This window comes from Pogoniulus pusillus, unplaced genomic scaffold (genome assembly GCF_015220805.1).
Source record: "Pogoniulus pusillus isolate bPogPus1 unplaced genomic scaffold, bPogPus1.pri scaffold_69_arrow_ctg1, whole genome shotgun sequence".
In the NCBI taxonomy this organism is placed as follows: domain Eukaryota; kingdom Metazoa; phylum Chordata; class Aves; order Piciformes; family Lybiidae; genus Pogoniulus; species Pogoniulus pusillus.
In genome coordinates, this window is record NW_026974716.1 from 53221 (window position 1) to 78224 (window position 25004).

Here is a 25004-nt window from a genome sequence, read left to right on the forward strand (position 1 = left end):
TTCCATCTTCGCTTGTTCCCAACAAGACGACAGGAACCATCTGTGAACAAAGCATAGTTCTTTTCCTGATCAGAGAGATCACCATAGGGAGGAGCTTCCTTTGCCTCAGTGGTAGAATTCTCGCCTGCCATGCAGGAGACCCAGGTTTGATTCCTGGCCAATGCACCTAAGAAAGGGGAGCGAGGTGAGAGAGAGAGCAAAGACCCAGAAGCAGGAAGCCCCTCTCTTACATCCTTCTGTGAACCACATTTTGTCAAATGCTGTGTCTTGGCTTTTGCCTTAGCAAGTGCCAGAAGGGCCTGAGCAGCAACAGACTTTGACGTGTCTGCTGGAGGGTTTGAATCATTAGGGGTCTGACCTGGAGCTTGTGAGTTCAAATCTGCCTTACTTTTAGCAGCAGGATTTTGGTTCTGGTCTGCTGGCTGGGGGTTCGAATTGGCTGAGCTGGTGTCATTAGGATTCGGACTGACTGGGCTAGCGTTACCAGCATTAGTGGGATTATTTGCCTGTCCTCCTGGCATGCCTGCCAACCCTGACGTGTTATCATTGTTGCTAGGAACATTCTGATTTTTGCCAACTGCTTTATGCAGTCTTTTCCATGCACCACTGCAAGCACACATTTGGGCCCACCTTGGGCATCAAAAAGGAACATAATAATCCAGCGCAAGGGCTAACTGCCTGCTGCCCCAACACAAAAGTCAGGGGAAGAAGAACAGACACAGCTCAGGGCTGAGATAAAGAGGTAAGAGTTTAATGGAACATAAGATATCTTAAGCACAATGCCCAATTACCTTAGCTAATCATCTAATTAATCTAAAAGCACAGTGCAGGAGTACCTTAGCTCAGCCTATTTGCAGAAGCAGCACAGTGATTCCTAAGGGCTTTCCACTGCCCCAACAGTGGCCTTTCTGCTTTACTGTGGACTCTGTGCTTCCAAAAGGAATTCCGATGTCCCACCAGTGCCTTTTCTCAATTCAGCAAGCCTGAGGCTTCTCAGTCAGACTTTTCACTGCCAAAACAGAGGCCCTGATGCCTTCCTGTGAGTCTGGGGCTTTGCTCAGTATGTCCACTGGCCCAGCAGTGCCCTTGATGCATTCCAATGAGCCTGGCAGGCAGCAGGGACAATTGGGGCTAGCGGATCACCAAGGGAAGCCCTGGGCTTGCTGTCAGTCAGCAGGGCCACTAAAGGGCAAAGTCCAGCTTCTCTGGAATGATGCAATACCACAGGTCGGTGGCAGAATCCCATCAGAAGCATCAATCTCACAGATTAAAAACTCCTAAAGTGCCTAAAAACTTCAGAACACTCAAAAAGATCTCCTCCCACTTCTGGATGCATGGAAAGCCCCAGCCTCCCAGGAATCCATTTGGAACACTACTGAGCTAATGGGAAGCCCTTTGGAAGCTGCCAGGCCTGCTGGAAAGCTTCAGAGCCCCAGTGGGAAGCTGACAGCTGAGTTCTTCCAAAGACCTCCCTGAGATTTAATCTTACCCCTCCAATGATCCTCCATGTCGCAGAGGGGAAAATTAACTGGAGCAAGATGATATTTTATAAAAATATATATATTATTAATTTTAATATTCTGAACTCTTGCCACCCCCCACCACTGAATTTTAATATTAGTATTTGTTCTTACACGGTCATGGAAGACATTCTAGGAATCACAGCTAACAGTAACTTGTTAATAATCACTTGCAAACATTCAAACTGTAAACAGAGAGGAATTTCCCCATGGCCAAATGCTGCATGGGGTCAATATGCTGCTTGCCCAGTAGATGGGCCCAAGGAGCTCTTTCTGCTCTATGGCAGAAGGCAGTAGAGAATTATGGAGGCTTTAAAGCATTTACTCACAAATTCTTATTAATTATCAATCACCCTCTGGGGCTATGTCACAGCCTACACAAGTGTCCAATCTTCAGGGAATTCTGCCTGTGGACGTTGAGGCTGGAATCCTCCTGGCTTTAGGGGGAAAGGACCTTCAGGTGCAGAAGGAATATGTCATGCAGTCTCAGCACGATGTCACACTGACCACACAAGCCGATCATGTGCAGACAACCCAGGGTCTGCTCCTGGTATCTCGTGGCAGAGTTCACCAGGCAATGATAAGGCAGCAGGTGTTCAACAGGGTGCACGGCTGCACAGGAGACTGAGCTCCGTAGAGAACAGCAGCAAGCAGTGAAGCAAAAGCAAGCTAGCAAGCAAGCAAGCAGGGGAGTGAGCACTGCAGGTGACAGATGAGCAAGCAGGGCAGGCATGTAGGCATAAGCACTGCGTTTACCTGTGTACCTCCTATTTATCAGATGTGGGTCGAGATTAATGGCCCCTTGGCCACCAGAATGACCAATAAGCTTGGCAGTTAACCAAAGCATACCATAACAGGCAAAGGCCACAGGCCTTAACCTCCCAAATATGGGGAGAGCACGGGCCTTGTACCCGGTAAGCCATAGGCTAGGTGCATGGGCTTATACAACCATGTTACGCAACCTGGGCCCTGGGCAGGCCAGACTTTATGGCACCAGGTCTATTGTGTTTCCTTTTGTGCTTACTTGTGTCTACTTAATGTGTTTCTGCCCTCTGGTGTGGGCAGAAAAACATGTCCAGGCAAGACAAAGCATGCATAAGCCTATTTTGGGCCTATGGGCCCTCCATGACACTCCAAAGTCAATACTAGGCCTCTCCAGGCCTCAAAACACCTAAGATCCCTTGAGATCCCACAAAGAACCCCTCTGAGATGCCCCTGAGACCCTTCCAAGATGTTCTTAAGACTCCTCTGACAGTCTTACTTTGATCTTCCTGAACTGGGCTCCACTTCCATTCCTAGGGAACAAATGTCCCCAACATTTGAGCAGTGTGGTAAGAATGAAATGTCTCAACTAAAGGTGAAAAGGAGAGGAGTTTCTTAACTGGGTTATTATTGGTACATGAGCAATGGACAGGGCTTTAACTCAGGGAGACCCAAAGCATTGGGGAAGAACCAGATAAATCCTGGCAAAGCTCATCACGGCTCCAGGAGCAACACCAGATATGCCAACTCATCAGTGTAATTATTCTCATCACCAGTAATTGGTGCTTAGAAGTGTAGGGGTTGGTAGTTCCTGCTGGAGCTCCGAGCTCCTTACAAGTGCAGGTCAAAAAGAGGTAATTTTGGTTCTATCTGCTGGAAAGGCCCTCTTGGGCTGGTCCCACTTACACCAACAGATCCAGAGTGTGTCTATTTGTGTCTGCTCCCCAGTGTGGCCTGGTCAGCATCATGGGTGTGGTGGTGTCGGGTGAGATTGGAGCTGCACTTGAACCTCTTGCCACAGTCTCCACAGCTGTAGGGCTTCCCACCAGTGTGGACAAGACGATGGGTGTGGAGCGCGGAGCTCTGGCTGAAGCTCTTGCCGCAGTCACTGCAGGTGAAAGGCTTCTCACCAGTGTGGACACGACGGTGCTTGGTGAGACTGGACTTCTGAGTGAAACTCCTGCCGCAGTCACCACAGGCATACGGCTTCTCATTGCTGTGCGTGAGGCAGTGTGCACTGAGATGGGATTTGCACCTGAAGCTCTTGCCACAGTTAGTGCAGGTGAAGGGCTTCTCACCGGTGTGAGTGAGGCGGTGCTCAGTGAGGTTGCAACTGCGCCTGAATTTCTTGCCACACTCGGTGCAGGTGAAGGGCTTCTCACCACTGTGGATGATTCGATGCCGAAGGAGTCTGGAGCTCGTGGTGAAGCTCTTGCTGCACTCTGCACAGGGGAACAGATTGTCTCTGGTGTGAATGCGGCGGTGGATGGTGAGGGTAGAGCGGCAGCTGAAGGTCTTGCCACAGTCAGGGCAGGAGGCCTTCTCACCAGTGTGCGTGAGGTGGTGCTGGGTAAGGGTGGAGCTCTGACTGAAGCTCTTGCCACAGTCAGCACAGGTGAAGGGCTTCTCACCAGTGTGTAAGCGCTGATGGATGGTGAGAGCAGATCTGTAGCTGAAACTCTGCCCACAGTCAGCACAGGTGAAGGGCTTCTCACCAGTGTGTGAGCGCTGGTGGATGGTGAGAGCAGATCTGTAGCTGAAACTCTTGCCACAGTCAGTGCAGGTGAAGGGCTTCTCACCAGTGTGTGAGCGCTGGTGGATGGTGAGAGCAGATCTGTAGCTGAAGCTCTTGCCACAGTCAGTGCAGGTGAAGGGCTTCTCACTGCTGTGGATGATTTGGTGCCGGAGGAGTCTGGAGCTTGTGGTGAAGCTCTTGCTGCACTCTGCACAGGGAAACAGCTTCTCTCTGGTGTGGATGTGATGGTGCCCCTCCTCCTCTTCATTGTCTTGGTCATCTTCATCCTCATCATTGTCTTCCTCCTCACAGTCAGCATCATCATAATCATTCTCATCATCATCCTCCATGTTGCCCTCTTCCTCCTCTTCTTTCTTGGGATTGCTCTTTGGCTGTTCCATCTTGTTTTCCTGGGGCTTCCTCTTCTCCCAGCTCTTGTCTGGGTTGTTCTGTGGGGCCATGCTGGTGGGGGAAGAGGTCACTGCTGTGTCCTAGGGAATACAGAACACCTGAGCCCAGGAGATCAAACCTAGAGATCCTGCCTGGCTCATGACAGCCCCTGCCACCTCCAGCACCTCTCAACTCCCAGTGCTCAGCTGGAGCAAGGAATGAGAGGGGCCCTCAAACCCCTCTGGAAGAGGTTGGGAGGTGCCACATGGATCAACAACAGGCTGGGGTCCTGCTGTTGTCCCCCAGTCTGGGTTCTTTACCTGCTGGGGTCTTCCAAGGGGCAGATTTGCAAACTCTGTTCTTCCCCAACCCACAGAGGCAGGGCTGATGGAAAGAGAAGGACACAGTCCCTGCCAGAGAGAAGCAAAGGGCTCAGAGGAGAGGCCTGAACTTGAAGGGATGGCTCAGCACTTCCTGGGACCATGCAGCAAAGCTGGGGCTGCTTCTTGCAAGGCAGGAGCTGGGCCATGCTAGAAGCAGCCCCCAAGCCCAGCAGTATGGGCACAACAGCCAGGCAGGAATGCTGAAGACGGTAGGGCTGAAGAAGTGGACACTCAGCCCCTTGCCTAGCACACAACCCCTTGCACTCTCTTCCATCTCACACAACCATCTGCACTCACTTTGTGCCCCCCAGGATTTCTCAGGGCCCCAACAAGGTCCCAGGGCTGATCTAGAGCCCCAGCATGGCTCAACAGAAGCTCCTGGATGAGAGCCCAGAGGAGGAGCTCAAGTGCAGCCTTGAGGGAGAGGATGATGAGGAAGATGATGAGAAGAAGGCATAAGAGTACAAGAAAAATAAGGACAAGAAGGAGGAGAATGAGTCTGCAGTGGCCCTCTCTGTGCCACTGAGTGGCTGAATCAGTGCCCATGAGTTGCAAGAAACAGAAGACACTGGGCCTAAGGCAGAGGGAACAAATGAGTGTGTGAGAGGAACCATTGCTATGGACATCCAGGCTGAAAACAGCCCAGAAACTCTCTCCTGACCACCACCAACAACCATGCTATGCTCTAAGTTTTGCCTGCTGTAAGAAGAAAAGAACTCCTGGAGAAGAAAGAACCCCACTGAGGACATCACTCACTGGAAACATCCTTGGGCAACACAAACTGAAAGGGACTTGGACTAAGTACAGGCTGGATGTTAGGAAGAAGTTCTTCACAGAGAGAGAGATTTGCCATTGGAATGGGCTGCCCAGGGAGGTGGTGGAGTCACCATCCCTGGAGGTGTTCAAGAAAAGACTGGATGAGGCACTTAGTGCCATGGTGTGGTTGACTGGATAGGGCTGGGGGATAGGTTGGACTGGATGATCTTGGAAGTCTCTTCCAATCTGGTTGATTCTATGATTCTATGACATTACAATGGTACAGATGCTACAAAGGGTTCCGTGGCTCAGCTATTAATGGTCCTACATGACCTGATGGAGCAATCCAGATCGGTTTCTATCTAGGATGGATTTTCCTTAGTAGAAGCGGACTGGAAAAATAAGGCCTATCCATATAAGCAGGCCTTCCCTTTAACTGAGGATAAGCCCACTCTTGGTTCTTTGCTTAAGAACTACTACTTTCTGAATATGACACAAAGATATTCCCTAGATGTTGCTTTCAGGTTAACCTATTAGGCCTATTCCCACAGTTCTACTTGTTTAAAAAATTAAGGCAGTGTTTCTCATCTTCTTGCAGGGCCCTTTGCCAATAAATGTGTTTGGCCCTTATAACAGATCTTTTTCTTGCAGCTGTCCATTAATTAGAACAGAATTGCTGGAAACTCGTGAAAATACCCAAATTTGTTGACCATGATCAAAGCCTTATAACCTATACACATACAACCATTATGTCAGTACTCCTTCAAGTTCTTGCCACAATATCTGCCCATCTGAGCAAGGCTTCTGCTCACTGAAAGAAAACAGGCTGGTCATAATCAAGCTGCTCTCCATTAAAAGGCCTGTGAACATAAATGGTCAAATGCACAAACAAATACAAAACCAAATGCAAACATATTCATTTCCCTAGGCTAACAAATCCATTGGCCCAATCTGGATGATGTAATTACAGAAACTTCAAAAAAAATTGTCTTCTTCTCTCCTTCTTTCTTCTCTATCCCTCCCCCCCTCCTTTTTTTAAACATGATCCCAGTGCTTCTCTGATACACAGAAAAAACCAAGAAGAAACATCCCATGATATCCCTATATCCAAAAATCCCACAACTGTCATATTACAAACTCTTAGCCCTATCTATGTTACCTTACAAATCTATCAGCTAAAGGAAATTCACGAAAAAGCAAAGAAAATTCAAGAAGTTAAGACCATGGCATGCTTAGAATCCGCAAAGAATTAAGCAGTAACCTACACAATTACAAAACAATTTCTGGCCATAATATTCCACTATAATGGCTACCAAGTAACACACTCCAACCAGCTAAGTGTCACCATGCTGCTAAAATTATCCCAAAACTCAGCCCATTGCAATTAACAGCTTATCCAGTAGACTCTCAAGCTCCAAAAATATGCTACCATCAAGGCTTTCAGAACACAGGACTGTCTGCTTTAAGGATTGAGGCTGCTTCTGCAGAGCCTGCAAGGAGATAAGGAAGGGGAGGGAGGAAGGGGCATGGGCCCCGCTGAACTCGGCAGGCTGGTGAAAGAGAGGAGGTGGGAGGGGGGGAGAGCTGCAGGCCTCTGCCACTCCAACAGCCAGGCAGGGCAAGGTGTGGAACTACCCGCCACTCCCATGTAGTGCCCCTCTGCTTTCCCAGCCCTCGTTGTCCCTCAGGGTGAAATTCTCACCACCACGACTATGTCCTGATGGATGTTTTTGACCCTCTCGCTTATCATATCTTGTCCCGTTCCTCAGCATTAAATCTATAGCTTCTCCAAATACAGCCTTCTGATGTTTACTTCTAAAAGCTTCTAAGCTTCTCCTGCTTCTCTCACACACTCAGACAGAAGGCAGAAAAAAAAAAAAAAGGCCAAGAGCTAAGCAATTTAACAAAGCTTTTGTGTGCTAATGTGGACACCTTTGCTTGAAAAAGTTACAAAAGCAAAATAGCCTAACATACTGAACCAACTCAGGCTCTTTGAGGCAATGCAGACTCATAGCTTTCCCACTGATCTTCCCACTAATGCTCCACAATGCACCCATTCCTGCTCCTTCACTCCCACCCCACAAACAACACAAACACTGACAGAAGCAAGGCAAAAGTCCAACAGACTCTGTCCCAGGCTGGATTCAGCCCTCTAATTTCTGGAGACTTGTCAGGAAGCTCTGTAGCCATGCATCTCTTCCACAGGATGCATTCTGCTGGGGGGGGGGGGCATGTGCTACGAAGGTGTGGGGGATGGTGAAGGGCAGATCCAGGACTGCATTCTGAGCCTCTCCTCACTGGAGAAGGGGGCTGGTGCCCAATTTCCCGTGTGTGGCCGCTCTGCTGTCTCTTTTTCTCTGCTTTTCGTCCCTCTGTCTCTTTGGTAGTTGTTTCCTTTTCCTTTTAAGAGCGAAAAATCTCTGTCCTGTATTTCACACTTTCACTGGGGGCATGGGGGGGCTGCATATTTAGATGGCAAACTGGACCCTGGCAATCGTGGGTAAGAGGTGCCGTAGCAGGGTCTGTGGGCGGGTGGTTATCGCCAGCTCTTGACAGGTCACTAGCAGCACTCAGCAATCTCGTCGCAGCAGGCATGGCTGCAGTAGCTCTGAGAACTTTTAAACTGAGGAAGTTGTTCGCAGCTGTTGCCCCTGAGCGCCTATGGGCAGCTGTCATTACAAATCCTCGTCGGGGCGGTTCCCGCCGCGCGCAGCAGCCATTGCGACCTGTCGGCGGGCTTTTCATGTCTGCCAAGGCATTTAATTACCTCTCGCCAGGCGGATTCGAGCCTTTGAGCAATTTGAAAGTCTTTACCATCAGCAGCAACTCAGTCCCACGGTGCAACTCCGACACCTCTCCAGCGCTCTGGGCTGGACATCATGTGATCCTCACTCATGTGACCCTGCGCTTTTGCCCAGGTCAGTAGCTCATGGAGCATTTTCATACCTGGCGGAAGTCCTCTCTTAGAGAGTATACTCGCCAGTAAATGCAGTGCTGCATCTGCTTCCAGCATGGCCTTATGTGCTCTACACTGAGTACCCAGCCACAGCTTTGGGTGTCTGGCTACTGCCCCCTCATCTTTGGGCAGCGCCCTCCAGTCTGGTGTCACCGGTGACATTACTTTTCGATAGGAAAAAGTCCGCAGATTAGTTGGTGCGTATACCGACCCCGGCTCCTTTTGAATGTGGGCCTTCCCGCTGCTGACCGCATTCCGGGTTGTGCCCGATGGCCTGTTTCACTGTTCAGGTGCCATTTGCTGGCATTGTACCTGGGATAAAATGACTCTTGGTTCACCAATTTGGTTAGATGGTCATTCTCCACGTTATTTCTGTGTTACAGTGACTTACATGCTTACTTGGAAGAGGCCTGCACAGCTAACTTAGTTCAAGATTGGTACATGTGGAAAGTACAGGTTGGTCCAGGGTTACAGGCATGGTACAGATAGGCTTGTATTATGTCAACAATCCTGGCAGGATCAGCCCCTTGGCTGGCTAACCCTGGCCCTTGCAGCTGGCACTCTACCTCCTGCAGCTGCATGTGGGGGGTGCCACCCACCACCTGGTATCTTGAGTCCAAGATGGACTCAAGGACACTTCCCAGCACAGGTGCTCATTTTTATCAATTCATGTCCTGTTAGCAAAAGTCTCTCCACAGGAGGTGTTGGAAACTCTCCTGACCCAGTTAGGATTTAGCTGTTTGAGCTTTCAGGGTCAGCTGTTGTCACCACCACCACAGTCTTCACCTTCCACCTGTCCATTCATTGCTCCATCTGCACTCACTCCGTGCCCTCCTAGAGTTCCCAGGGCTCCACCAAGGCCCCAGGGTTGAGCTACAGCCCCAGCATGGCCCAACAGAAGCACCCCAGAGAATACCCTGAAGAACAAGTTGCAAGAGCTGAAGTGCAGCTTCAAGGGAGAGGAGGAAGAGTACAAATGGTAGAGGAACCAACAAGAGAAGGTGCTATGCTGGACCTTGTTCTCATAAACAAGGGCGGGCTGGTGACCAATGCGAGGCTCAGGGACAGCCTTGGCTGCAGTGACCATGACACAGTTTGAATTTAAGATCCTCAGGACAATGAGAATGATGTGTTCTAAGCTTATGACCCTAGACTTTAGGCGTGCAGACTTTGATGGCTTCAGGAATCTGCTGACCAAAGTATCATGGGATTGTCCTGGAGTCCTGTACCCCTAAATTCCTCTCCTGTCCAGACTTTGGGGGAAGAGGGAAAGCCGCCTGGTTTCCCCCCCCCTCGCCTGCCCTGCAGCCATGAAGAGGGTGAGCAAAGGGGTCCTGCCTGCATGAGGACTGCTCCATGCGGTGACCACACTGGAATCAGGCTGGGATTGGCTGTGCGCTTTCGCGTCTAAGGTGTGGTAACTCTGCCCTTTGTCTAGCGAAGGTTATAAATATCGGGGTCTTCCTGCCTTTGGGGGTTCCCACCTTGGATTTTATCCCTGCTTGGACGCTAGTGCTTGCCTGAGAGCTCCCCCACTCTCCCCTCGCCTTGGCTGCAGAGAGATCTTCAAAAGGATTGCTTCCCCATTGACACCTTTGTAAGAGCTGAATACCTCTTAACAGTATCACAGTATCATCAGGGTTGGAAGAGACCTCACAGATCATCAAGTCCAACCCTTTACCACAGAGCTCAAACGATCCTCCTACAGCCGCTGAAAGGGAGCGAGAGAGAGACAGACAGCACGAGGAAGCCTGACCGTGAGTTATTTTGGCTCAACTTTAGAAAAAAAAACACTATTAATTAATAGCTAAAGCCTTTTCCAACTTCTGACTTCCAAAATAGTCAGATTATTGATGGTATCCCTGTAGGTAATTCTCATGCGGCTGAATCTGCTAATTAAACTAAATTAATCTTTGTATATATAGTTTTGGGGGCGGGTTTTTGGGAAAATAAAATAACAATTTTTTGTATAAAATTCCTGACTTGGCCACACATTAATTCCTGCCTCCACAACAGGGATGAAGTCCTAGAGAGGAGTGGCCAAGGACAGCTGGTCAGTATTCAAGGATCACCTCCTCTGTGTCCAGGAGCAATGCATACCAACAAAGAGGAAAGCAGGGAAGAATGTTAGGCCTGCCTGCCTCAGCAAGGAGCTCCTGGACATGGTGTCACACAAAAAGAAACTCTACAAAGAGTGGAAAAAAGGACATCTGGAATGGGGGGGGGGGATATAAGGAAGCTGCCCCAGCAGCTAGAGATCTGCTTAGGAAAGCCAAGGCACAGTTTGAATTGAATCTAGGCAGGGAGGCTGTCATGGAGAGTAGCAAAAGCCCCTCTAAAGTCTCCATGTCACGCAGATTTCTAATGCCTCACATTCAAGCCAGAAGCATCGAAAAAACCAAAACAATCTTTCAGTCCCATGGGAAGATTTCTCCCTAGGGTAAGTGAAAGGTAAACACTGGCCATGTTTCTCTTTCACTTGGCCTTGCTTTCCAGACAACAAGGTATTGTTTTGGTTAGTAGAAACGACTTTCTCAGGCCTGCCCAACACCTGCAGGTGGGCTGGCCTGAGGAGGGGTCTTTATATTGTTTTAGGTAATGTTATCCAATTGTATAAGTTGCTTATTGTTTTTTACCAATGTATGTGAACAACGTAAAAGTGGTCTGAATTGTGGGCTAGTCCTATTTTGGAACATTATAAAAATGGTGGACAGGCCAGGATCGAGGCTTTTGGCCCTTGTGCCCTTGCCTTTCTGGACCTCACCCTCGCTCCTTCCTCGGACAACAAGCTGCTTGCCGATCTAGCCTCGCCTCGGGCAGATACCCCGAGCCGCAGAGGCAGGAAGCCTGCATATACCCGGACCCTCATCGGAAGAAAGGGTCTCCCTACCAAGCTACAGACTGTGAGTAGCTGACGAACTGTTAACTCAAACCAGAGACTCAAAAGAACTCTCTTTAAACATCATAGACTCTTTAATTTGCCATTTTTGGAAATGTTACTTTGACCTCGATCAAAAGAATTCACAAGGGTGGTGTAGTTTCGGGAAGAGGGAATTCGCATTCTTTGCAATAAATCACTGATAAAATAGTCAACGCCTCGCGTATTTTCCCCATAAACTCTGCCGCGAAACTGCGTTCCACAACAGAGGCCTGTGCTGGCTTGAAGCTAGCTAGAATATTTTGGTGAGAAGAGTTAGATTACAGGCTGTGAAAAGGAAGCAACAGTGATGTCTACTTTACTCATAGGCTTGCTGATATGTATAAGAACAAAAACATAGATACGGCAGTTGCTGTCTGGGCTGCATCTCTCTCGCTCTCTAACCTAACCTACTGTGTGACTAATCTACCTGCTTCCTAACTGCCCTGGCCAACCCTCCAAACTTCCTTGGGCATAAGGCAAGTTTTGGGATAAGGTAGAGGAATGGGAAGAAGGTGGAAGGGTGGTTGAGAGCCCCTCCTGGGGACTCAGGTTTCTGGGAGGGCTGTTATATTTCTGTATTACCTTTTAACTGGTGTATTTCTGTATATAGCTGTATCTGTTGTTAAAATCTGCTTGTATATTGTGCTAATATGTAAGTATAAAGCTTCATTCAATTTCCAGAGCCACTGAGTCTACTCTGGGTGATTTTCCAAAGTGTGTGGGGGGTGGGTAACACTCAAACCATCACATCCTTTATTTTTGTGCTTCAATGTGGGGCAAATTAAATTTGCTTGTTAATTAACTCTGGGAATCAGAGTGAAGCAATTTAAGCTATTTTGCTTAACGTGGGCTGTTGTGTGGCTGGGTTTTGACTCTTTTTTTTTACCATTGGCTGACAGGCCAAATTGGTTACCTTTTTGATTAATCTAACTTGGAGAGAGATTAAAGCAATATTCTTTGATTTTGGAGACTACATTCTTGGATGGGTTGGATTTAACATCACCAGTTTTATTACCAACAATTCAGGAAATGATACATCTGCTGGAATTTATTCGACAGCTTTAATGTGAGTAATATTAGCCAAGACCCAGTTACCTAACCCTTGCTCTGAATTTTATTCACATGATACTGCAGCATTTTTGTTGTGTGTTACCTTAGGTCTTAAAATTTTGATTTTTATATTAATTTTGGCATTATGTTTGAGAAATTCGTGTGTGATGCTTTTAAGAAGCCAGAAAAAGAGACAGGTATCCTTGACTAGAGAGACTGAGATAAGCAGCACAGAGAATGTAAACAATCTTGGAGAGAGAGTGATGGTCTGGGTGTTCCCTCACCCCCCACTTTGGAAATCACCTGGGCTAGAATCAGCTGGCTCTAGAAATTGAATGAAGCTTTATATCTACAGCTTAGCTGAATATACAAGCAGATATTTACAGCATACACAGAAATATCCAAGGTAATACAGAAACACAACAGCCCTCCCAGAAACCTGAGTCCCCAGGAGGGGCTCTCAACCACCCCTTCACCTTCCCCCTACCCCTCTCAACCTTAGCCCAGTCCCAAGGAAGAATGGAGGTTCAGCCAGGGTGTTAGGAAGCAAAGTGGATTAAAGAAAATGGAGAGCGAGGTTGGAAAAGAGATGCAGCTCCAAGCTCGCCAGCAGAAATACTTTATGTTTTGATTCTTATTTTTATACATCTCAGCAAGCCTATGAGAGAAGTAGACATCACCATTGTTTTCCTTCCGCAGCCTGTAATCTAGTCCTTCTCACCAAAACATTCTAGCTTGCTTCAAACTAACACAGAGAGCAAGGGGGGGGGGGGGGGGGGGCACAACTACACCACCTCCCTCAGATTCTGCCAAAGTCCCAGCTGTTGACATCGCAGCAGCCAAGGAACCAAGATAAGTGAAGGAACATCAGAAATTCGAGCAGCTAACTCCAATCCTCAAGCAGCAGAAACCCCTAATCCTAACCCAGATGCAAACTCACAGGCCTCAGGTCAGACCCCAAATAATTCAGACCTGCTAGAAGGTACTTCAGCTCAAGTTGTTTTTTTTTTGTTTCCAGCTAAAGCTCAGGCTAAAACAATACATGTGACAAAGAGTGATTCAAAAGAAGACTTAGTGGAGGGGACCTTTGGTGCACAAGAAGAGGAAGAGAAGTACAGTCTTCAAGATTTGGCCAACAAACTTAGATCTCAGTACTCTGGCAAGAGGTGCATTGTGAGATTGGCTGCCAAGAAAGAAGATGGTTCTGAGGAGTTTAAGAGTCCTCTTAAGAAAGGTCTGTTTCTAGGCCAGGGACAACCAGGACAACAAGAGCAAGAGGAGGAGGATGACATCCAGGATTCCAGTGATCCCCTCAAAGAGATCAGGGAAATTAGGAAGGAATACTTAAGGGAATCAGGAGACCCAATCCTAAGCTGGCTGGTGAGATGCTGTACTATTGGTGCCAATGCCCTGCAGGTAGGAGACAAGTCTGCCAAGCAGCTAGGGCCACTCACCAAGGAGAATGGACTGGAAAAATACCTAGCAAATCCTCTTGGTGAGGTTAGCTTGTGGACATGCCTCCTGTTGGCCGTGGCTATGAGATATCCTTCCTGAGATGATCTGCCATGGGCTGCCAAGAAGTGGAACACCATTGAGGAGGGAGTTAAGCTTCTGAAGGATTTTGCCGTGAAGGAAGTGCTTTATGGAGATCATAGCACTCATGAGCCTGGTGACATTCCTCTTGGAACAGGTCTCAGGAAGAAGCTGATTAAGCTTGCTCCTTCATCCTATGCTAACATCTTGGCTAGCAGGTTGCTATCAAGGAGTGATAATGGAAGGTCTCTCACTGTTGGTGAATTCAGAGACCAGCTCAGGCAGATAGAGAACAGCTTGTCACATTCTGCCATAGTCTCTGCCATAAGAGGCATGACCACAGAGATTAAAGATAACATGAAAGATTTAAAGGAGGATCTTAAAACCTCCATTTCCAATCTGGTAAAGGATACCATCCTGCCAGTGGAGCACCTGGGTAAAATGACTCTTTGTTCACCAATATGGTTAGATGGTCATGGTCTGTTTGTTTCCGTGATATAGAGGGTACAGGGTTACATGTGAGGCATGGATAGGGTAATATACCATAACAATCTGAGGGTCAGCCTCTGGGGCTGGCTAACTCCGCCCACATGCAGCTGGCACTCCACCCCCTGCAACTGTATGTGGGGGATGCTACCCAGGGCCTGGTATCTTAACTCCCAAGATGGGCCCAAGGACACTTCCCAGCACAGGTTGTTCATGCTTATCACTTCATGTCCTGTTAGCAAGAAATTCTCCAACACCAACCCTGCATAGTCTGAATGGGTGCATGTTTCTGCCATCAGGAACAGACACCCACCTCCTGCAAGGCAATTCCAGCCCAGGAGGAGAAAAATTCCATCTAGACATCAGCAATCACATGCATCACTATGGATAATACTGCGTGACCAATATGGTGAGAACATGAAAAAGTGGGACGGTCAACCTACTTCAGCTCTCTCAAAGAGAGTCAGGGAACTGCAGAGTGGCAGAAACAGAGGCAGCAATGCCAGAAAAGTAGCTGTCACTTCTTCAGTTCCTGAGAGCAACTGCAATTATTCCAACAATTGCAATTTCTCTTACAACACCAATCACTGTGTACACCCCACATGCCATGTTCAGCATTAGGGGTGCCCTGCCTCCAGCCAGGAGGAGGAAAGGGATAGTGGAGAGAACTGAATCTATTGGAATGTATTCATTAGGTGGCCTGGCGGTTCAAAAGTTGGGCAATACAGGGCTGTAGTTGACACAGGAGCTCAGTGTACTTTATTGCCATCCAATTGCAAAGGGATAGAGTCCATCACTATTTCTGGAATCACTGGTGGATCATAAGAGTTAACTAAGTTGCAGGCTGAGATAAGTCTAACTGGTAAAGAGTGGAAGAAACATACTATTGTAACTGGTCCTGATGCGCCTTGCATTTTGGGAATTGACTTTTTGAGACAAGGTTGTGTCAAAGATCCTAAGGGTCACAAATGGGCTTTTGGAATAGCATCTGTAGAGATTGAGGATGGTAAACTGAAATTGTCCATTAGAGCTGAACTTTCAGATGAATCTGCAGTTGTGGGACATCATGACATAGAGGATCTGGAAGTGCCAATTGCTACTCAAACTGTGTACCACACGCAGTACAGAACTAACCGTGACTCTTTGTTGCCCACTCATCAGGTGATTTGTCAACTGGAGAGTCAGGCTGTCATGGAGAAAGCTCATTCACCTTTCAACAGTCCCATCTGGCCTGAGTGTAAGCCTAACGGAGACTGGAGGCTCACAGTTGATTTTCGTGCCCTCAACGAGGTGACTCCACCCATGAGTGCAGCTGTGCCGGACATGCTGGAACTCCAGTACGAGCTGGAATTGAAGGAGGCTAAATGGTATGGAACCATAGACATTGCTAATGCTTTCTTCTCTATTCCCATAGCAAAGGAGTGCAGGCCTCACTTTGCATTCACCTGGAGAGGAATCCAGGACTAGAACAATCATTTGCCTCAGGGGTGGAAACACAGCTCAACCATCTGTCACTCAGTCATCCACAATGCACTGGAGAAAGGTAAAGCTCCAGAGCACACACAATTCATCGACGACATCATTGTGTGGGGCCAAACTGCTGAGGAAGTCTTTGAGAAAGGTAACAAAATCATTGACATTCTGTTGCAAGCAGGTTTTGCCATTAAGAGAGACAAGGTCAAAGGACCTGCCAAAGAAATTCAGTTTCTGGGAGTGCGGTGGCAGGATGGTCACCGTTACATTCCTCAGGATGTGATCAACAAAGTCTCCACCATGGCAGTTCCCACCAGTAAGAAGGACACACTTTCTTTCTTGGGTGCAGTGGGATTTTGGAGACTACACATTCCTGGTCTCAGTCAAATTGTCAAACCTCTGCACGATGTGACTCGTAAGAGAAACAATTTCGAGTGGGGACCTGAACAAGAAGCAGCCTTTGATCAGATCAAGCAAGAAGTAGTCCTTGCAGTGGGCTTTGGGACCTGTGCGATCTGGTCCGGACACTAAGAACATTCTCTACATGGCTGCCAGTGACAATGTCCAACTTGGAGCCTTTGGCAGAGAGCTCCAAATGAGACATGTGGTCGTCCACTTGGTTTCTGGGGTCGTAGCTACAGAAGTTCAGAGGCAAATTACACCCCAACAGAGAAAGAGATACTAGCAGCTTATGAAGGAGTGAAAGCAGCTTTTGAAGTGATTGGAACTGAGTCACAATTGCTTTTAGCTCCTAGATTGCCAGTTCTAAACTGGATGTTCAAAGGCAGAAGTTCATCACTGCATCATGCCACAGATGCAACCTGGTCTAAATGGATGGCTTTGATAACCCAACAAGCACAGAAGTGTAATCTTGATCAACCTGGTCTGATGGAGGTGATCTCTCTGATCAGGAAAAGAACTATGCTTTGTTCACAGATGGTTCCTGTCGCCTTGTTGGGAACAAGCGAAGATGGAAGTCAGCAGTCTGGAGTCCGACCAGGAGAGTTACTGAAGTGAGAGATGGAGAAGGAGAATCCAGACAGTTCGCCGAGGTAAAAGCTGTTCAATTTGCTCTTAATGTGACTGAATGTGAAAATTGGCCTGTCCTTTACCTCTACACCAACTCATGGATGGTAGCCAATGCTCTATGGGGTTGGCTAAAAACACTGGAAAAGAAAGGTTGGCAGAGGAAAGAAAAGCCTCTTTGGTGTGCTGATCTATGGCAGGACATTGATGCACGGCTGGAGAGAACTCCAGTGAAGGTGTGGCATGTAGACACACACATGCCTAAGAATAGAGCCACTGAGGAACACCAACACAACCAGCAGGCAGACCAAGCTTGCAAGATTGCTCAAGTTGATACCAACTCTGATCTTGACATTGACCTTGATTGGAAACACCGAGGTGAGCTGTTCCTAGCTCCATGGGACCATGACTCATCTGGATATCAAGGCAGAGATGGAACGTACCGATGGGCTCGTGATAGGTCAATTGACATGTCCATGGACGCTATCACCCAAGTCATCTATGACTGTGACATTTGTGCTGCTATTAAGCAGGCTAAGCAAATCCAGCCCTTATGGTATGGTGAGAGATGGTCAAAGTGCAAGTATGGTGAAGCCTGGCAGATTGACTACATCACTTTACCTCAATCTCGTTCTGGCAAGCAGTATGTGCTGATGATGGTAGAGGCCAGCACTGGATGGCTGCAAACCTATCCAGTTCCACATGCTACTGCACCTAACACCATTCTTGGCTTGGAGAGACAGATCATGTGGAGACATGGAACTCCAGAGAGAATCGAGTCAGACAATGGCACTCATTTCAAGAACAATCTTGTGAAAAACTGGGCCAAAGAGCATGGTATTGAATGGATCTATCACATACCCTACTGTGCACCAGCTTCAGGGAAGATTGAACGCTACAACGGTTTGCTGAAAACCACCCTAAAAGCCATGGGGGGTGGAACTCTGAAAAACTGGGACAAACATTTAGCAGAAGCTACCTGGTTGTTGAATAGTAGAGGTTCAGTAAACAGAGCAGGGCCTGCACAATCAGACTTGGTCCAAACAGTAGACGGTGATAAAGTTCCTGTTGTAGGTGAAAAGAATCTGTTAGGGAAAACTGTTTGGGTATTTTCTCCTTCGGGCGAAGGGAAACCTGTCCAAGGGGTGGTGTCTGCTGAAGGTCCTGGTCACACCTACTGGGTAATGCAGGAGAATGGTGAAATCCAGTGTGTTTCACAGAGAAATCTAACCTTAGCTGAGAGAGTTTAGATTCAGAGTGTATGATACAAGCTGTTAGGAGTTTTCTGTTCTAGGCACCATCAGTGTCCAATGAAAGAATCTACAGTATGTGAGCATGAACCCAGTGTCACCTTGCAGTCCCTGTTCTCATCTCATCTGTGAGGAGACAAACTGTCTGCTGAGCTTTTGCATCATGTACATTTAAGACAGCCAGAATGAAGTGTGAACTGAACTTGTAATATTCATTAGTGTTAAATATTGTTTTAGATTAGCAGAATAGTTCTCAGCAGTACACTGAGTGAAATAGACAGGGGTGGATTGTGCTAGTTTGAAGCTAGATAGAATGTTTTGGTAGGAAGAATTTGATTACAGGCTGTGAAAAGGAAACAACAGTGATGTCTACTTCACTCATAGGCTTGCTGAGATGTACAAGAACACAAACACAGATAAGGCAGTCGCTGTCTGGGCTTTGGGCTGCATCTCTCGCTAACCTAACCTGCCATCTGTGTGACTAATCCACCTGCATCCCAACCCCGCCCCGGACAACCCTCCAATCTTCCTTGGGCATAAGGCACGATCTGGGGTAAGGTAGAAGAGTGGGAGGAAGGTGGAAGGGTGGTTGAGAGCCCCTCCTGGGGACTCATGTTTCCAGGAGGGCTGCTGTGTTTCTGTATTACCTTTTAACCTGTATATTTCAGTCTAGAACTGTATATATTTAAAGAACCGGAAAGTGTTTAAGTCCATGGGACCCAACAGGACACACCCATGGGTGCTGAGAGAACTGGTGGATGAGGTTGCTAAACCCCTCTCTACTCTATTCCTAAAGTCGTTACAGTCTGGTGCAGTCTCCACTGACTGGAAAAGGGGAAGCTGAACTCCCATGGTCAAACAAGGTAGGAAAGAGGAGCTGGGGAACTCCAGGCCAGTCAGTCTCACCTCTGTGCCCAGTTAAGACCATGAAGCAGGTCCTCCTGGAGGCACTACTGAGGCAGAAGAACAGTGAAGCGTTGAATGGCTACAATCAGCATGGCTGCACCAAGGGCAAATCCTGCCTGACAAACCTGGTGGCCTTCTATGAACAGGTCACAACATTCATAGATGAAGGGTGAGCAACTGATGTCATTTACCTGGACCTGAGCAAGGCCTTTGACACTGTCCCACACCACATTTGGTGTCCAAGCTGGTTACACATGGGTTTGATGGGAGGAGCACTGGATGGACAGAGAACTGGTTTGATGGCTGCACCCAAAGAGTGGCTGTCAATGGCTTCATGTCCAAGTGGAGGCCAGTGACAAGCAGAGTCCCTCAGGGATCAGTCCTGGGACAAGTCTTGTGCAATACCTTTGTCAGTGACACTGCCAGAGGCATTGAGTGCACCTTCAGCAAGTTTGCTGACAACACCAAGCTGTGTGGTGCAGCAGACAGGCTGGAGGGCAGGGATGCTATCCAGAGGGACCTGGACAGGCTGGAGAGGTGGGCGCAAGCCAACCTCAGGAGGTTCAATAAGACCAAGTGCAAGGTCCTGCATCTGGGTCAGGGCAATGCCAAGCACAAATCCAGGCTGGGCAGTGCCTGGCTGGAGAACAGCCCTGAGGAGAGGGACTTGGGGGTGGTGGTGAACGAGAAGCTCAACATGAGCCAGCAGTGTGCACTTGCAGCTTGGAGGGCCAAAACCAGATTCTGGGCTGCATTAGAAGTGTGGCCAGCAGGGCCAGGGAGGCAATTCTCCCACTCTACTCCACTTTGCTGAGATCCCACCTGGAGTACTGCATCCAGTTCTGGAGCCCCTGGGACAAGAGGGATGTGAGAGTGGCGAGAGCCTGGAATGGGTTGCCCAGGGAAGTGGTTGAGGCCCCACCCCTGGAGGTGTTTACGGTCAGGCTGGATGAGGCTGTGGGCAGCCTGATCTAGGGTAGGGTGTCCCTGCCCATGGCAGGAGCGTTGGAACTAGATGATCCTTATGGTCACCTCCAACCCTGACTGATTCTAGGATTACAAGAACAAGGAAAAGAACTGGATGAGAATGAATCTGCAGTGCTTGCCTGTGCCTTTCAGTGGCTGAATCAGTGCCCATGTGCAGGCAGAGCCTCCCACCCAGTTCAACACAAGCACAGCACCAGGGTGCCCACTATGGTACCAGACCCTCTGTGTTCAAAAGCCTTCCAAAAGGCTTACAAAGGCTTAAAGCCAAGTGAAAAACAATCATCCACATCCCTTCAAAACCTCTTAAAACCCCCTTAGGAAACTGTTTCTGAAGATATTTCAGTGAGTTTCTAGGCTTATTTGTATGTTTGACACTCTTCAAAAAATGCTTAAAACAATTTACAACTGCTCTAAAAATAACCAACAACTCTTTAAAACTCCTAAAGGCTGTGAAAAATCCTTTAAATTTTTAAAGCTCTTACAAGTTTCTAAACCCATCTAAAGATGCATAAAATCTTTTAAGAGCATTAGAGAGATTTTAATGAGTTCTGGGTTTTCCAAACCCTTCAAACATGCCTGAAAAACCACCAAAACGTCTTTAAAACTCTTCAAAAGGAATTATCTTTGAACCTCTTAAAACTCATTTTCTAAAACTCATTTTCTAGATAGTCTGATGACTCTCATCTGTTCAAACCTTCCACACTCATCAAAAATTAAGGAGTCTTAAAACTGCCTTAAAAATCATCAACATCTGTTTACCTCTCCTGAACACACACAAAACATTGTAATGACCTTTGTCCCTCAAATCTCTTAAAAAAACCCTAAAATTAATAAAAATCTATTCAGAATTCATTAAAATACTTATGAAACCTCTAAAAACTAATTCTGAAGATATTTCAGTGAGTTTCTAGGCCCCTTTAAGTGTTCAACACTCTTCAAAAATGCTTAACAAGGCTTAAAGCCACCTGAGAACTACCAAAATCTCTTGAAGTCATTAAAATCTGTTCAAAACTCTAGAGACTCACTTCAGAGGTTTCTGGGAGTGTCTAGGCCTCTTCATCTGTTCTACACTCTTTAAAACCACTTGAAAATACTTAAAACAGACTGAAAAAAAAACCCACAGAAATCTCTTCATAACTCTGGAAAAACATGAAAAAGTGAACAAACTCTCTGAAGAGCTCTTCAGAGTAATTCTGTAGAGGTTTTCATGACTTTCTGGGCTGCTTTAAAGGCTTCAACACCCTTGAAAAAGGCTTAAATAGACTTCAAACTTCATTAAGACTCATCAACATCTCTTTAAACCTCAAGGCCCCAAAAATCTCACCACAATTGTTTCAAAGTTCCCTTAAGTTCCTCAAGCCATCTAAAGCTGCATTAAAATCTCCTTTAAAGAGTGCTGACGAAATTTTAAGGAGGTTTTGTCTTCACAATACTCTTCAAATATTCCTCAAAAGAATCATCACAACGTCCTCAGAAGTCCTCAAAACATCCTCAGAAGTCAACAAATCCCTTCAAAACCTTTTGAAACTTCATGAAATTCTCTCAAACTCTCCACAATTCTCAAATCTCCTTCTGAAGAGGCTTGACTCACTTTCAAGATTTTTCTGTTTGACACTCCTCAAACAAATTCCTGATGGGTTAAAGCTGCCCTAAAAATCATCAACATCTCTTTAAAACTCCTAAACTCCCTTTAAAAAACTTCCTAAGCCTCTTTCCCTAACTTTCAGGTTTTTTTTGGTACTTACATCTCTTCAAAATCCCTTCTTAAAAATAACCAAAATCACTTCAAAATTCATTACAATCTCTGCAGAACTCCCAAAACTGATTTGGAAGAGCTTTCAGTGAGGCTCTGGCTCCTCTAAGTGTTCAACATCCTTCCAAAATGCTTAAGAAGGCTTAAAGTTGTCTGAAAAAATATCAACATCTATTTGAAACTCTTAAGGGCACCAGAAAAAAAAAAATCAAGAGAAATATATTAACATCTCCTGGAGTTCCCTAAAACCACCTAAAGCAGTATTAAAATCTCAAGAGGGCTGGAGAGACCTCAATGAGTTTTTGAGTTCTCAAACGTTCTCAAGCCTGAAAGATCACAAAAGTGTCTTCAAAACTCCTCAAAATATCTTCCAAAGTCAAAAAAAGTCTCTCCAAAACCGTTCAGAAACTCCTGACACTCCATGAAAACATCTTGGAACCTCTTAACAAGCCTTGATGCTGTCCCCTTTCTGAGGGGACAAGGCCTCACTCCTGCCTGACCATTGCCAGGCCCTACCCCCATTCCCAGCCCATCCATGCACCTGTGTCTTTGCTGTCCCAGGGTCCTGTGTCCCTCCCCTCCGCTGCAGCTGGAAGGGTGGAAAGGAAAACGTTGTGGATGAGGAACTAAAGAACTGGGCTTAGAGCAGAATAGAAGGTCCTGAGACAAGCAGCAGCAAGTCAAGGGAGGTTACAGGGGAGGAGTGGGGAGGAACCTTGCAGCCTTCTCACACAGGAACTGATGAAGGGCAACAGAGAGGGAGTGAGAGCTCAGGTGACTCCTGCCACTGGGTATGGGGTGTGGTGTGGGTAGGATCCCTGAGTGCCTGCTTGGGCTGCATGGGATGTCAGGAGGTGACAGAGAACTGTCCTGACCCAGGCAGGATTTTGGGGTTTGAGCTTCCAGGCTCAGCTGATGCCACCACTATTGTAGTCAAGCAGAGCCACACAGCTGCTGAACTAAGCCCTCCCACCCCCTGCAGCCTTGACCTTGCATCTCTCCATCCATCGCTCCATCTGCACTCATTTTGTGCCCTCTGAGTCCCCAGGGAGACACCAAGGTCCCAAGGCTGATCTACACGCCCAGCACAGCCCAACAGAAGGCCCTGGATGAAAGCATGGAGAACCTCCTGGAGGAGATCAAGTGGCCAAGAGGCAGAGGTGGCCCAGGTGAACCTCAGGAGGTCCTGCACCTGGGCTGGAACAAACCTCACAATCAGCACAGGCTGGAGGAGCTGATAAAAAGCAGCACTGCAGAAAAGGACTTGGGGACTTTGGTGCACAAGCAGCTAGATAAGAGCAGGCAGCATGAGCCTGCAACCCAGAAGGCCAACAGCAGCCTGGGCTGCAGCAAAAGCAGATGGAGAGACAAGATTCTGCCACTCTGCTCTGCTGAGACTTCACTTGTGCTGCTCTGTCCAGCTCTAGAACCCTCAGTGCAGCAAGTACATGGACCTGACAGAAAGGGTCCAGAGGAGGCCACAAAAATGAACCAGGAGCTGGGGAACCTCTGCTATGAGGACAGGCTGAGGGAGCTGAGGATGTTCAGCCTTGTGCTGGTTTGAGGCTAACTGGAATATTTTACTGAAATTAAATGCTTAGCTGTGAGAAGACAGAAAAGAGCAACCCTGCACCACTCATTCTTCTGCTGAGAGGCACAGCCAGCCAAAACACAGACAAGAGACTCACTTCTCACACACTGCTCAGCTCTCACCTCTGGCTGTGGCCTCCTTTCTGGCACTCTGGTCTCTGCGTCTGTCTCTGCCTTAACTCTAATCTGACCTAACTCTTTGTCCCCTATAATCTCTTTGTTGTCTTTTTGCCATCTCACCTCACAGCTCCAGATTTATCATGTGAGATACACGAGGGTTGATCTGGTTATTTCTGAAGAGAGGAAAAGAGGGAGGGGTGAGGAGGTTTGGGTCAAGGAGGCCATTTTCATTCCTTTGGGATAGCTTTGGGGTGCCAGAGGAGCAACTGAGGGTCCCTGGGAGGCATTATGGGGTCCCAGGCAGCTGGTTTGGCTTCTCTGGGGGCCATTTGAGGGTCCTGGGATCTTACTTTGGGGGAACATTCTCAGAGGCAGGAGGCATTTTGGGCTGGGCCTTTGCTCCTCCTCCTTGTGGCAAGGGCCAGTGTGGGCTGCCCAGGGGGGCACAGGGGGTCCGGGGAGGCTGCTTGGGGCACTCAGGGGTTGGCCTCCCCCCTCAGCCTCCCGGGACCTGCAGCTGTCTGGGCCGGGCCGGGCCAAAGCCAGGCAAGGCTCTGGCAGCCTGCCCAGGGCCTGCCTGCTGCCCTCCATGCAGCGCCGGGGCCTGCCTGGCCCCTGCCGCCTGCTGCCCGGGGCCTGGCTGGAGGCGCCCAGCAGGGCCTGCGCCCTCAGCAGCACCGCAGGAGGCTGCGGCAGGCAGGGCCAGGCGCGCCCCAACCCCCCCAGCACTGCAGACCCCCACAGGGCCCCGGCCCACAGACCCCCTCAGCCCCAGGGGATGCCGATCGCAGCCAGAGCTTTCCTCCGGGAGTCCCAAAGGATCCTGAGCGCAGCCCCAAGGGGCCCCAAGGGACCCCAAGCCCACAACCCCCGCTGCGAACCCCACCGGTGCCGCCCCCAGCCCCACAGACCACCCCTGCAGAGCCCCACAGGTGCCCTCCCCACAGCCTCCCCTGCCCAGCCCTCACAGCTCCCCCTTCGAGCTCTACAGAGGCTCCCCCAGCCCCATCCCACTGCCGCATCCCCTCCTACACCCCAGCGGACCCCCCCAGACCCCCAGCTCCACAGCCGCCCCCAGCAGCCCCACAGGCCCCTCCTAGCCCTCACCCAGCAGAGAACGCTCAGCCCCGGGGACCGCAAGCGCTGCCCAGGCTGCCCCAGGCTGCCCCCAGCTGCCCCAGGCTGCCCCAGGCTGCCCCAGGCTGCCCCCAGGCTGCCCCAGGCTGCCCCAGGCTGCCCCCAGGCTGCCCCAGGCTGCCCCCAGGCTGCCCCAGCTGCCCCCCGGCCCCGCAGCCTCCCGCCCCGCACCTGGCGAAGGGTCACAGCCGCAGGCAGAGCCCCGCGCACAGGGCGGCAGCAGCGCGCGGGCTGGAGCGGAAGTCCCGCCCACACGTGGGCAGCGGCAGCC

At 48.7% G+C, this 25004-nt stretch overlaps 1 protein-coding gene across 3 annotated transcripts; it reads right to left on the reverse strand.

Moving 5' to 3' along the window:
* On the reverse strand, nucleotides 1-24994 carry LOC135174495 (zinc finger protein OZF-like). 3 transcript variants are annotated; one of them, XM_064141745.1, is made up of 4 exons: nucleotides 24905-24994; nucleotides 23600-23769; nucleotides 3189-4508; nucleotides 1-166 (listed from the first exon to the last, which is right to left on the reverse strand). In XM_064141745.1, the coding sequence occupies exon 3, from the start codon at nucleotides 4476-4478 to the stop codon at nucleotides 3210-3212; it is 1269 nt and encodes a 422-aa protein (XP_063997815.1). In that variant the 5' UTR covers nucleotides 4479-4508; nucleotides 23600-23769; nucleotides 24905-24994; the 3' UTR covers nucleotides 1-166; nucleotides 3189-3209. The 3 variants fall into 3 exon arrangements, with proteins under 3 accessions (XP_063997815.1, XP_063997813.1, XP_063997814.1); XM_064141743.1 differs by lacking the exon at nucleotides 1-166 and having other exon boundaries at nucleotides 2894-4508; XM_064141744.1 differs by lacking the exons at nucleotides 1-166; nucleotides 24905-24994 and having other exon boundaries at nucleotides 2894-4508; nucleotides 23600-24146.
* Between the last annotated feature and the right edge of the window lie 10 nt (nucleotides 24995-25004).